Source organism: Leptonotus elevatus, chromosome 1, assembly GCF_054856555.1.
Source record: "Leptonotus elevatus isolate MCC_2025b chromosome 1, RoL_Lele_1.0, whole genome shotgun sequence".
Taxonomy (NCBI): domain Eukaryota; kingdom Metazoa; phylum Chordata; class Actinopteri; order Syngnathiformes; family Syngnathidae; genus Leptonotus; species Leptonotus elevatus.
This window is the reverse complement of record NC_141239.1, coordinates 43473455-43487663: the sequence shown is the minus strand read 5'-3', so window position 1 is coordinate 43487663 and position 14209 is coordinate 43473455. Positions and strand designations below refer to the sequence as shown.

At 42.0% G+C, this 14209-nt stretch overlaps 1 protein-coding gene across 1 annotated transcript in view; it reads left to right on the top strand.

Moving 5' to 3' along the window:
* plekhh3 (pleckstrin homology, MyTH4 and FERM domain containing H3) overlaps positions 1 to 14209 on the top strand; it is a 47258-nt gene that overhangs the window by 11258 nt on the left and 21791 nt on the right. The window contains exon 3 of the mRNA XM_086068292.1: positions 8576 to 8670. Coding sequence (XP_085924418.1) covers positions 8576 to 8670 — 95 coding nt within the window. The remainder of the gene's footprint in view (positions 1 to 8575; positions 8671 to 14209) is intronic.

Genomic DNA, 14209 nt, shown 5'->3' with positions numbered 1-14209 from the left:
CAACAAAAAAACTAACTATTTTTGAGGCGTTATCTAGCATCTTATTTGTTCAATTTGTATAAACTTCTAAGAACAAATCTGAGCTGGGCACTTCCGCTAATTGGCCCACCGTTTGGCGAGTGCACAATGACTCAAAGCCTTGAGAAAATACACTGACTGAGCACCGACTGAAGCAGACGGTCCCTCTCATTCCGTGTATTTTTGCGATGCTTTACGTCATAAGGCATTTGCCGAAAATGTGGAAGCACTCAGCACAAAGTGGGCGTCATCATTGACTGCAAGTGACGATTAATGGAGGCGCCCAGCTCTGCTAAAAATATCGGCTTTAATCTGCAAACATTTGACTGAATTCACCAAAAATGGACATCTGCTTTTTTTTGGTTTGAACTCTTCATCTTCTAGAACTGTTTTTCAAACATGTCCTTCTGCTTTAGACAGCTACCCCATTCAATTTGAACTACAGTCATTTCTGGACTACAAACTGCTACTTTTTTCACTTGCATTTAACCCTGCGGCTAATACAATGGTGCGGCTTATCCATCAGATCACAAGGGGGCGCACTATAAGGGAAGTGCAAGAGCATCAGGCAGAGCAAACCGAACCAAGTGAGCCCAAATTCAGTAGGAGAGACAGAACGAGAGCGAGACAATTTGCACCCTTATAATGGAAAAGAAAGTAGCGGGAACCCGGTGCGGTAACATTAAAAACACCTGCGGCTTACAGTCGGGTGCAGCTTATATGTGTAACAAACTCTAGCATTCCCCGAATTTAGCTAGCGCTGCTTATAGTCAGGTGCGCCTTGTAGTTCAGAAAATACTGTAGATCCCTCCAAAGATTAGTACAAATGATCTGCTCATAGGTCTGAGTCCATACAGAAGGGCATCTGGACCAAAACTGGGCCAGCATCCATCAATTGAAGACCTTGACTGTAAAGTTTCTCCATCGCATTACATAGTCAGTCATGCTGTCCGCATTCTGCAGTAACTTCTCATGACTGGAGCAAATTGTGGTACCGGAGGGGAAGTGGACACTTCTCCATTGCTCTCAGTGTTTGACCTTCAAAAAGTCTTTTTTGCGTGTCAGCTGCAAGGGCTGTCTTGACTGAAAGAGGCCACTGTGTATCTTATTTGTATGTGCGTGTGAATGTGGGTGTGTGCATTGAAAGGGTGTGAGACAGGGCCCCCTGCTAATTGAGTGTCTGTCTGCCTGTCTGTCAGATATTTCACTGTCCCTAACATTTTAAGCACATATAGAATGTTTACATTCTGCTTCAGGTTCACTATTTCCTTTGGACTCAAATGCAAATCCATCGCTTTGTAAACATATATTTTTTTGTGATCATTTCATGCACACGCTCTCGCACTCCCTCTCTCCTGCAGTCACACACTCAGACTTCCTGTCACACCACCCCTCCCTTCTCAAAACATGACTTTTTTTCTTTCCTCCCCCACCTCTTCTCCCCTGCGTTGAGTCCAGTGATTTCTTGGCTGTGGTCTTGGGTAAACAGTGTATTTTTAGCAGGAAGGTCATATAGGCCCAGTCTTAATCACCACATTCCCATTTTTCCCACCAGCCCGCCTTCAACTGCAGACTGCCCCTCAGACCACTGGGGGGCTGGAAAGGCACAAGTGGTTTATCACGTAGACAACATGTAATTATTTCAAGTGTATTTATTTTTTCAACCTCCACCAATGAGGTTATGTTTCCTTTTTTTTTTTTTTCGTTCACAAGAATTCACACAAAGAACACAATTAATAATTTTTTATATTATTATATGACATGCACATGGGCTTCATTTGCATGTTGCAAATTTTCATCATTTTGCAGCATTTACATTGTAAATATATATGTATATATTTTTTTACAGTATTATAGGCTAGCACTTCTTACAATGGATCTAAAAAGTCTACACACCCCTGTTCCAATGTCAGGTTTTTGTGGTATAAGATAATTAACCCAAGATAAAGAATTTTGGAACTTAAATTATTATTTTTATTTTTTGAATAAGGCATCTTTAATGGCCAGAAAATGTAACATTGCACAGAAGACTAATTACAGTGGATCCCACTTTTGACACATGCATGAAACTTCAAAAGTGCAAAATAATTCCGCATGCCCACTTTGCAAAAATTTATTTTTAATATGAACATTTTCTCCTATACATTACACATCTCGTCGCAATATTGAGGTCATCCAGGCCCGAGAGCAAGGACGCTGTTTCGCTTTTTTCGGTTCAAACGTTAATTAGCGTCTCATTGTTTTGATTAAATCTAGACTTAAAATCAATTACTTATTGCTGCAGCAGACAGTCACATGCCAATCAACTCATTGTGCAACCACTTGGTTGGCTTTGAGCGTGTCCTTTATGCTTGTTTACTCTAGTTGGAACATTGAAAGTAGCCAATATTTGCATGCAATGCAATGGAAATTCTCTACTTGCGCGATATGCACCAAAGAAAATAGTACGTTTGTTGTCTTTATCTCAAGGGCTAATGTGTGGCATATAAAAGGTCGCCTAATGTTGCATGCAATAGCCGCTAACTGGCCCACCACATTAGGAATACAGTCAAGCGCAGTCAAGTGAGATCCAATCCAAACGCTGTCCGAGAGGTATTCATTTAACAATAATAAGTTTGTTATTGTGGTTGATTTTTTTAGATTAATACATCGCTGACAGTGCCACTGCCAACAACCCCCTCACCCCCATCCCCCACCCCTCCAACCCACACACACACGGTGGTAGTGGCACCATTCGTACTGAATAGATAAGTATTGAGCAGAGCAGCTTATCTCTTCATGTTAACAGAATATTTTCCATCCTCTTTTGAATTCTTCACTTCACAACTTCCCCTGTCACATTGTGTCTCATTGTTGTGTTCCTCATGTTGAATTTGAAACTCATCTTTGTGGTGGTTTCTCTGACCTGAGCTGGCCACATTCTGACGTAATGATGTGTCTCAGGAAAGCAACAAGTCAGAAATTTTCTTATAGGGCGTTTCTGTGGGAGCTGACGTTTTTGTGCTGTTATGTTATGCAATTAGCAAAATAATCCGGATCATTAAAGTCCCTTTAAATACATTATACACGCCATATGCCCGTCATTAGTTGGGGTCCATTTTTTCCGTTTGTGTGTAGGAACAGCAATTTCCCGTGTTGCAGTTTTCCTAGGCGGAGGCTGGAAATGTCTGATTTCCCAGTTTTCTGGAATGCTGGTCCTGAGGCCCCAGACTGATTTAACACTCTCAATACATATGACGTATCAATACGTCATAAGCTTTCAAAAAGAAAATATATATATAGAGAGTGTGCAGGAGGGTCTGGCGCAGCTTCTGACTGAAGGATTAGGCTTGACTTCAATGTTGTTTAAAAGAAACAGCCAGCAGGTGGCAGCAAGTATAAAATCAGCCAGTATCACGCAAGGATCTTGTTGTAGAAGAAGAGAAGCAGGAAGTGTAGATTGGGACTGGGGGTGTCGTCTGTCACTACTAGCGTGATGTAGTGCAGCGGTGAGGAAGTAGAAAATAATAGTGCTGTGCAATACTTGAGATTTTAGTATCGATCGATACCAAGTAAATACTGGTGCCAATGTCGCCGATACCGATACCAAGTACTTTAAGGTTCATAAAATATTATGGTATTTTAAATAATGTCTTATTAAATAACTTTAAAAAAAAAATCTAATTCGACTTTCTTGTTCTTAAACATGCCATAAAAGTATCCTCACCGCAAAAGTACCACTGCTGTTATTTAAGTTATAATCTTCATATTCTCAGTCCCTGTTACTCTTCTGCACTCAAAGAAACGCCAGCCACCGTCCACCGAAGTTCCTCTAGTCTAGTTACATTACATAAACGATACTTACAAGTTGTGCTACACTCGCTCAACTAGTAGTTGGAAAAGCTCAAACGAAGCATAATATGACTCATTGTCATATTATTGTAATTGTTATCATTCACTGTAAAAATAATTATTTGTTACAGTATTTGTACCACAGCTGTCATTGGCTGGCCGGCACATGCACGTGTGCTATAAAAGGATTGTGCGAGGGACCCATGAGAAACCTAAATAAATAAATAAATGTAAAATATCGATACTGGCGCCCTGGTATCGATCCGATACTGATACTCACGTTAGTATCAATTCGATCGATACTTGGATCGATCTGCACAGCCCAACAAATCAGTTAAACCTGCAGGATGGCTTTTTGGCTTAAAAAAAAAGCATCCTCATCGGCTCATCAAAGCATAGCGGCAGCGATCGAGTTGCTGCACATCAAGGAATGACGTTTCGTTCGTAGAGCAAATGCAACAAGCAACTGTCGAGCGATGATTCCCGGGGTTAACTGCTCGTTTTGCCGATCACGTCGACCCCTGGACGACTGGATGCTGCGGCAGAGCTGCAGTTAGACCAGTCAATTGTTTATTTTTTATGTGCAATAAACTGTTATTTTGTTATGAAAAGCACTTTTCGGAACCTTGTGTTATTGCACGAAAACATTATTTAGACGTTTGAGCTGTCACAAAAGGAAATATAGTAGTGTTTTATAAAGTCCAAGTTGTGCTTGAAATGTTTGTTTTACAAAAGTTAATTTTCTATGTTTTTTTCTTCTCAGGAATTGGAATTTCGACAAAACTTGGCTATATTCTAACGCTGATAACTAAAGAACGGAAAAAGATAGAAATAAACTTATTTTTTTCCGATGAATGATGAGGAGTGAGAGACAAATCTTTCTTTTAGTATGTATCCATGTTTATATAGCAATAGAACACAATAGTCTGTGGGCCTTGCAAGATCAGTCAAAATCCGATAAAACGGCGGGTATAAATGACTGGTATTGAATGAGATCTTATGAAATTACAATGACCTCGTCAGGAAATGAAGCTACCTCTTTCTTCTGTCATTATTTATGTCCTCATTGATCTGAAAGCACTGGAAAGATCCATTCTCATCTTGTAATAATTGATTTGTCTGTATATGGCAGAAAAGCAGCTGGACTCTTCTATACATAACAAGTGCCCCACTTTGTGAAGCGCGCTTATAGTCATTGACGCCAACTGACTGGCACTTGCTTTTTATATTTAAGCTTGCTAACGCACAGCAAAGCATCTCTTTACGAAAAAGGAGATGGAGCGGAGCAGTCGGCCGGCTTCGCCCTCTTGAGGGCCGTTAAAATAAACAGAGAAATGCGAGGATGCCTCTCAGCCGAGATCGTTAATAACCCTGCGTCTACGTAACCGAGACGTGCGTGCAGACTGGCAGAATTAGTCCATACAGTGACAGGGATTTAGATGGACATAAAAACTCTGTCCAGACAAGATCTGGTCTTCACGCTGCAGTGTTTATTTGCAGTGTCTTGGATTATTATGCGCTATATCTGCAACGGGTCTGTATTGAGCAAGAGCTGAAAGAATAGCACGACAGCAATATAATACGAGAGCTATTAGGAATTTGAAGAACCCAAATGTCTAAAAACACTTATTTGGACTTTGCTCTGAGCACTTTATGGATTTAAATGCAGCCGTCGTCCCAGCAGGAAAAGCATGCACAGTTTATTTTTAATGGCGGTTAATCTCTGTCATAATATTCTTGGAGTTCAAAATGCAAACTTGGCTCTTGCGTTGTGCAGTTTTCTAGGAAAATGTGGCCACGTTCCACGCCCGCTAAGTCGGGATGATTCTATTGTTCAAGTCTCAGCGGAGCTTGAAAGTAGCATGTCAGCGCCTGGAGGACAAAAACCACACCGGTCAAACCGAGTTCTGACCTTTTTTTAGAAGGTGACTGACCTCCATTGACATCCATCTCGACTTTTCTTACCACTCTTCTGCTAATGTCCCAAAACTCCTTTTGGCTTTGACTCAAGACTACAAAAGTTATCAACTTTAGGTCAACAAACACAAAACCACACAAAAATACACTAAAACTAAATTATATGCATCTATCATGAAAGTTGTTTGATAACAAGATCAGTTTTCTCCAACTCTCAGCAACTTAAACAACAAATTTGAGACAACACTTTAAAGGGTGGATTTGAAGTTTGTCTTGCATAGGTTTAACTTATGCTTTGACTATCAATAAATGAAATGCAACGGTCAGCCTCTGTATTTGAATTTGTTCAACTTTTCACAGGCACACTCCAATTTATGTGCCTAGTTAAGTGAAAGATGGCAAGCAATAATTTCAAAACCAGACATATTGTAAAGCTCAGGGGACAACTGCAACCCCACCAGCTCCTCCCCAGCCCCCCACTCCCCAAGAGTAATTTGGAGCTTTTTGGATGTGCACAGCTGTCCAGCAGCTACATCCACAAACCGTCCCCCCCACCCAACTCCCCCTTCATCCTCCATCCAGCACAGCACGCTACCGCCCCCGCATTCCCAGAAGCCCCAGCAGAGGCTGTGACGGAGCAGACCCCGCACTGGGCCACTTCCTGTGCAGTGCAGGAAGCCATTTGACACGGGGATTAAGACGGCACAGAGCGAACCGCAAGTAGTGACGAAGAGGAGCGGCTAGCCACCCATTGCTTCATCTGTTTGTCTGCTTACGTTTCACTCTCTCACGGTCACAAATCAGTTTGTAGACACTTTATATTACCCACATTAGGGTCCTTGGTTTTATAGCTTTCAGGCCAAAGTCTATTTCCAAGGTCACATTAAGGTTATATATGTAAAATACCAAAAGCCTCAACATTTATAGATTTTTATCTGATCGTCTTCGAGCTTAGTGGACATAGATGGATGGTAGTAGTCACCAAATAACTGCTTCTTATGATCGTTTGCTAATCATCAACAGATTAGGGTACACAAAACATAAATTTTAACTAACATAATTTAGTCACACATTTTTGGCATATTGAATTGAATGGGGGAAAAAAAAGTTTTCTATAGGGTCGTCCACTCCCTTTTCAAAGCCTGGAGCATTCATGCACTCCTAACAGGACATGCAAAAACACTACCATTAAGGTGTGAAAGTGGAAAAAATTATTTTGACTATGCAAAAATAAGAAATTGTGAACGGATAATTTTTGATTGGTATTGTTTGCCTATCATTTTGGAGGTCAAGATTGGGCTAAACTAGGCTTGATACAGTAAGACTAGTAGACTGACTCAAGCCTGTTTTCTTTCATTTGTTTTTTTTCCTGTATAACCCTAATTGGTTTATATCAGCTTTGTTATACATTTTCCAATCTCCTTAGATGTGCTAAAATGTTTAGTTTATGAGTATGAAGAAACTTTGGATGCAATGGCACTCACAACATGATGACAAAATGGCCGTTATAAGCAGATCTCTACACAATTCAAACAACTCTCACCACCTGTGTGCGAATACGCATAGAATTAAAACTTATTCTTCACGTAATGATGCAATAGTTTGCGGCATACCTTAAGCTTACGTTATCTGAAACTATATTGACTTTGCCCAACATTACCCTCAAGGCTAGACAGTTAGCATGAGTCTGCTGCCATTCCGGTAATCAAATAACCTTACGTTTAATGATGTGGATGTATCTTTAATATATTATCATGAAACAATTGACTAGTATCCAGCGTAAGATCTATTTTATAAATCTTGTTTTACTTTAGTGCACTGAACTAAAATGTGAACATTGAAAAGGGAGATATCTACTGTACGCACAGTACGTAACATACGTTTTCAAATGTTGCTAAGCAAGCATTAAAGCTTACATTCAACAAAGTGTTCAGAACAAACACGGAAGTATGGACTTGGTGATGGGAAACTGAAATGAGCCTTTGTCCCTTCCAACTCTATTGTTGCAGCCAAACACTGCACAATAATTCGCCATTTTTTTTACACTGATTATTAAATGTATATGTTAAAATATTGAATAAGCTGCGGAACAAACAATGCGGTGACGTCCAACATGCTGGCCACGGGTATGTCCAGAAGTGTGGGATGTCACAAGAAAATCGTTTACTCTCGTTTCAAAGCCTTTGAAATACATTCCAGTGCCCCCCCCCCCCCAACACCAGTATATTGCCACTGAAAACTTGACAACACTGCAAAAAAGGAACATGAATGGTAGGTTTTGTCTTCAGTGCTTTATAGATCTTTACTTTTTCCGCAATTAGGTTATAAATGTTATATATGACAGCACAATGTAAAAAACCGAGAGGAATAGATGAGTAGGGGAATAAAATGCAACTAGTGGAAATGTCTATCCCTGTGATGCTGAGTCGTCAGCGTAACAGAACCACTCATCTGTCCACCAACAGATGTCTGATGTTTAGCGCTTTAGCTCCTCATGGCTGCGACCTCTTGTACCTTCCAAAAGTGATACAACCCGGCTGGCCGGCGGGCTCAGCGTCACCCTGTCACGTTTATTTTCAGTTACTCTCTCCTGACACGCCGACCGAGGTGATAAAAGCAAGGCAAGCTGTCCATAGTGGTGCAGTGGGGTAACACTTGAGGACATTACATATACATGGAACTTCTTCCTTCTTAAAAAAGGATCCAAGTCAGGGTGGTGGGCTGAAAGTTGGGGCTGTCTCTATAACTTAGTTGTCCTGCGTATGGGAGTGGTAACAAGTATTTATTTACATTCTCCTCTCCAACGTAGAGTGGCTGTGTCAGGCGCTGCTGACGAGATGAAGAGCCTTATCCTGGAGAAGAACAAGATGGCCCTGGAGGAAGAACCTGAAATTCTGGTCAAAGGTGAGTCAGACTCGTAAAATAAACACTGTTGTTGGCACTTGCCTCTTCCTGCTCGGATGCTGCTTACAATCAACTACTGTACTCCATGTGTCGGCATTGAGTGATGGCCTTAACCAGGTTTATGCAACTTAGCATGCACATATAATATACATTTTTTGTTTGTTTAAATGGTATAATTAAGGATTCACTGTTATAAAATGCCCTGTTTGTCTGTTAATTGACAGTAACCGGCACCAAAGCTCATGGCACATATGGAGCAGCTTTAAGAGCCTTATACAAGGCCAACAGAACCCCACATGGCCACAATGTAAACTTGAACAGAAAGAACTAAGACTGTGTGTGACGGCCATCTGCCTCAATCTATGGTAACGATATGCAGTCGTAATATAGACAAGAATGGTAGTAAATAGGAACGATTTCAACTTTTTATGTATTGTATGGATGTGTGTATTTTGCAGTATACGTACATACTGTACTTTACAGTAAAAAATAACCTTGGGTTTTAAAAGTAGCTAGTTATTTTGGTAAGTCACTGTAAGTCATACTTTTTTTTTCATAGTTTGGCTCGTCCTGCGACTTGTACTCTGGTAAAACTTGTATAATAAGTGCTCGGACTCGCATCCAAAATATTGTCGCACACACTCCATTTCAGAAGGTGGCGGTAGTTGACCCAAAGTACTGTATTTGTCAACCCCCAAAAGACAGCAGAAGAAGAAATTGAAGAAATAGTATTGGTAGCTGCAGTAGTAGTAGTCATGGCAACTAATGTGTCGTTAGTTTGCTGCTACCTCTGACGGATGAAGGTATCGCCTCCCCAGCTAGCTTCCTAGTTTTGGCATGCAGCATCCACCACAACAGGGATTTACTATTTACAACACCAAAAGACGCAATAACAGACCAACATTCTACCCTTGGCCCAAACGTGATGCAAAATTCTTGTTAAGGTAAGGCATTTTAAACTAAAAAGATTTTTTTTTTCCGTAGTTAGAAACAGAACTTTTTAATGCAACAGGAACACATTCGCTGCTGTCAGCTCAATTTGGGAACGCGGATTTTCAGTGTCAGTCTGAGCTCTTCTCGTCTTGGTCTCTGTTTTTGTAAAATGAATTTCCCCCAAAAATGTGACATATAGTCCAACGCTACTTATATATGTTGTTTTCTTCTTCATGATGCTTTTTTTTTTGACTGGTGCGTCTTCTATTCTAGTGACTTATAGTCTGAAAAATATGGTACTCTAGGGTTGGTTGGCTTGTTATTGAGTTATTTAGCTTAATTACTTGTCTAATTAATTTATATTGGCAAACTAGCCAGTGTTACGCTAGCTATTTATTTATTATTTGGATAGCTAGGTATTTAGTTAACTACTTATGTCAGTAGTTGTTTAGTTGAGTAGTTACGTAGCATCTTAGTTGGATAGGTATTTAGATATTGGTGTAGTTTGTTCATTAACTGGTGAACTACTTAAATAGTTAAATGGCTGAATATTTATGTAGTTTGATAGTTAACTAATAAACAAGTTATTTGTGTAGTTTGGTCATATGTAATTAGCTAGCTATTTGGTGCCATAGCAGGTTTACACAGATATTCCATCACAGCTTTCCTTAATGTTTGTATTTGGCGTATGTCTGCACGCTACTGAGTGCTATTCTAGTTCAAAATGTGACGGATTAAACAAATAAACAAATCAAATTAGAACAAATTAAGTGGATCAGTTTTGTCTTGAAGCCTGGCCGAGCAGTTCAGGTCCAAACAGATCCTGTCCTTGTTTAAGAAGCACCATCGCAACTTCTTGCTGCGCTGTCACCGGGCAGCCAGCCCATGCAGCTGCGGGCCACATGTGTTCCGTGCCTGCTCGCGTGGGCCCAGTGTGATGGCCGCTGACGTCGACGTCACACGCGCCGTTTTGCCTTGCCCATGTTGTACTTTAGAGGAATGAGCTCATCGGATATTTTTGGTTATTTTTTTCTTCCATTCCAAGCCAATGCTTGGATAACTTGTATCCTGTTAGGTGCAATGGTGACTGTCATGTTACCTCGTTGTGACAGTTTCTATGCGACGGTAGTAAAATCAACTGCAGCTCTAAACCCTACAACCCTAAATATGTACCACACTCTTACGGCCAGCACGTGTCGATGTCTAGTACCAAGGTTTTTCCTGGCTCAAATTGAGGCAGAGGTGGTTCCATCCTGACTAGGTATGGGCGACCACCGATACCAGTCTTATTTTTAGGTATTGGTACTCGCGGCGTTGGCTAATACCAGTATCGGCCGCCCTCCTGCGGCCGTTTTATGATCAGGAATAAGTTAGAAATTATATGAATAGAAAGTTGCCATTAATATTCTGAAATTTTATGGAAAAATAATATATACACACACACACACACACGCACACACACACTAGTGTACCATATATGTACTAGTTGGTATCAGTATCAGCGACTACTCAAGAGTTGAATAACAGGTGTCGTGTCGAAGTACTTACCCCCGTAAAAAATGAAATTTTCCTACTTTGTGCGTGGTCATTGAACACACCTAGAGTCCACTGCAGAATGCTAGCAAGTGTTTGCTTTTCTTTTGGTTCTCTGCAATAAATCCTTTTTTCTTCTTACAAAACCTTGTTTCTAAAACTGAATAACACTTGTGTTCATTTTGGAAAAACATCCGTTGTACCCACATCAGGGGGTATAATTTTCTACAGGAGTAAGTACTTTGGCACAGCACCTGTCTTAAACCAGGAAGACACAACCAGACGCTCGCCGGCCAGCCAGCGTCATGACAAAAATACACAATATATACAGACTACAAAAAAAATCAACATTGAACCTTATCTACAATTTCATATAGACCACCATGGATGAAATATTGCCATCATGATTTCGCTACCCGCACGCGAAGCTCGCCGCGAGTCGTCCTCACACACCGGGTGTCCGAAGCCTTCCGGCGGCCACCAAAGCCGCACTCATGGCCATTCCTGAAGCCATAGCCATGACCATGGGGCGCGGAAGCAACGAGTAGCCGAGCTGCGGCTGGCTGGAGCGCTCATTGAAGTGGATGGCCCCGCAGCGACCTGGTAGCCGTGTGCGCGATCGTGAATTATTATTTTTTTTAACTACAGTCATTACAAATTCATCCACTAGTACATATGAAATTGTAAATATAGTTCAGCATTGTTGTAAAACACTATTATGTTAGTTGTATACACTGTATTTTAATGACTTTGGCGACGGCTGGAGCGCGCCTGTACCTCGCTTGAAACCAGGAAATGGGCGTGTGCAGCGGAATTGCTCCGTGATCCGTTTCTTCTTCGCTTGTTGCTTCAGGTCTTTCTGGTGCACTGCTTTTGATATAGCGCCTCCATAATCCTAATACAGAACCCTGCGGCACACCTTTCTGAACAGCTATATCTGAACATACATCATCATACTCTTTAAGTTGTATATAAAGCAATGCAACCGACTGCTTCTGACAGCCCACACCTCAGAAGTCCAAGTTTTAATACTTACTAAAATTAAACGTTGATGCATTCTTTTATTGTTTTTACCAAGGATCCGGGTAATTAATATTGATGGTGGAATTAAGTGTAGGCATGTCTGTTGGTACTTTGGAACACATTCCAATTGTACAGTAAAAATAAAAGACTGGAAGATGCTTGGTGAAATACAGTGCAGTTGTAAACTAACATATTTCACGAGGACAGTGCTGCTCAATAATTGCAAATAACGAGTAAAAATTGATGCACAGAGAAAGCTTGTGTGCTTATGTTCTGTTCGAGGGGGCAGGGATTTTGGGGCTGGGTTGAAAGGTCACAAATGAAACAAATTAAGGGTAAGCCGTGGCCCCCAAGAGGAGGCATTAGCAGGTCTTAGATGGGATCCAGATGGGGGGAGCGTGGAGCGAGTTTATGGGGTCCTAAAAGCCCCCCCTGTTTTGAGAGTGACAGCAAGCTGAAGTGCAACATGCCATGTCTGACAGAGGCGTCGACGTGTTTTAGGCGTGCGCTTCTCCCCGTGTCTCGCACCCGCTCAGCTTGTCTGCATTCCTTATGTGCGGCGAAGTCGGCCTCTTTTAGTTTAATGTTGTGGCATTAAGTAGCTCGAAGGAGGACTATTTTGGTCGTCTTATGATGACCCTCCATAAAGATCATATAGGGAAACTCTTAAAGAGGAAGCATAGCCTGAGAACGCTCCTTTGCCTCAACCCATGTGCTTGATTTTTATTTTGGCCTATCCGTGTCACGCTACGCTACCTGGGAAAACCACGTAGGGTGAAGTTGAACAGAGTTGGGACCGCATGGAAATTCATAAATCGGAGTGCATGGGAGTAAACAGGCTGACAGGTGGCACGCAGCTCACTAACCGCAGAGGAAGCCGTGATGCTATAAAGGCGTCATTGCCAGATTCACAGCCTAATTGACACTTTGAAGGCATGCTCAAGCGTGCGCACATGGCTTTTGGTCAGAGTAGGCCCGCTGCCAATGTCGCAGACTTTGGTTCGACTTTTAATTCACATGTACAATAAGCGCAATAGTTAACCTGAAAGTGGCACAAATGTTTACATTTATTTATAATATTTCCACAAATAATAGCCAGGAGCCTTCATTAACTCCATTGCAGTTGGCACAGGGTCTCTGTAAGTACATATTTGGAATAATAATAATATTGGGTAGGGGTGCACCGATCGGTCGGCAGGCCGATATATTGGCCCAGGTTTCCTTAATTTTGGGTGATTGGTGATTGACCGAACCCTTAAAAATAGGTCCTGACTGTTGTTTGTGCATATGCACCAAACAGCAGTTCAGTTCGAGTCCTTGGAGGGTGTGCTGGAGAGCGCTCCCCCTGGGTACTCCCTCGTTTTGCTGGGGGACTCCCTCGTTTTTCTGGGGGACTTCAACGCTCACGTGGGCAATAACAGTGAGACCTGAAAGGGCCTGATTGGGAGGACCCCCCCATCAGAACCCGAGTGGTGTTCTGTTATTGGACCTCTATGCTCGTCACGGATTGTCCATAACGAACACCATGTTCAAACATAGGGGTGTCCATATGTGCACTTGGCACCAGGACACCCTAGGCCGCAGTTCATTGATCGACTTTGTAGTCGTGTTTTGGTTTTGGAGAGAGGCGGAGCTGTCAACTGATCACCACCAGGTGGCGTGTTGGCTTCGATGGTGGGGGAAGATGCCGGTCAGACCTGGCAGACCCAAACGCTCTGTGAGGGTTTGCTGGGAACGTCTAGCGCATAGGTGTCAAACTCCGGTCCTGGGGGGCTCTGCATAAGCCTAATAACGATCCTGCTGATTGGAATCAGCTTGTGTTAAAAGAGGGTAACCTCCAAAACCTGCAGGACTGCGGCCCTCGGGGACCGCAGTTTGACATCTATGGTCTAGCGGAATCCCCTCAGAAAGAGTTTCGACGTCCACCTCCGGCAGAACTCGCTGAGGCAAAAACTTGGACATGGGAGGAGTTTGATGAGGCCATGGAAAACGACTTCCGGACAGCTTCGAAGAAATTCTATAAAATACGCCCAGAGTTCCTAAAGGCTCT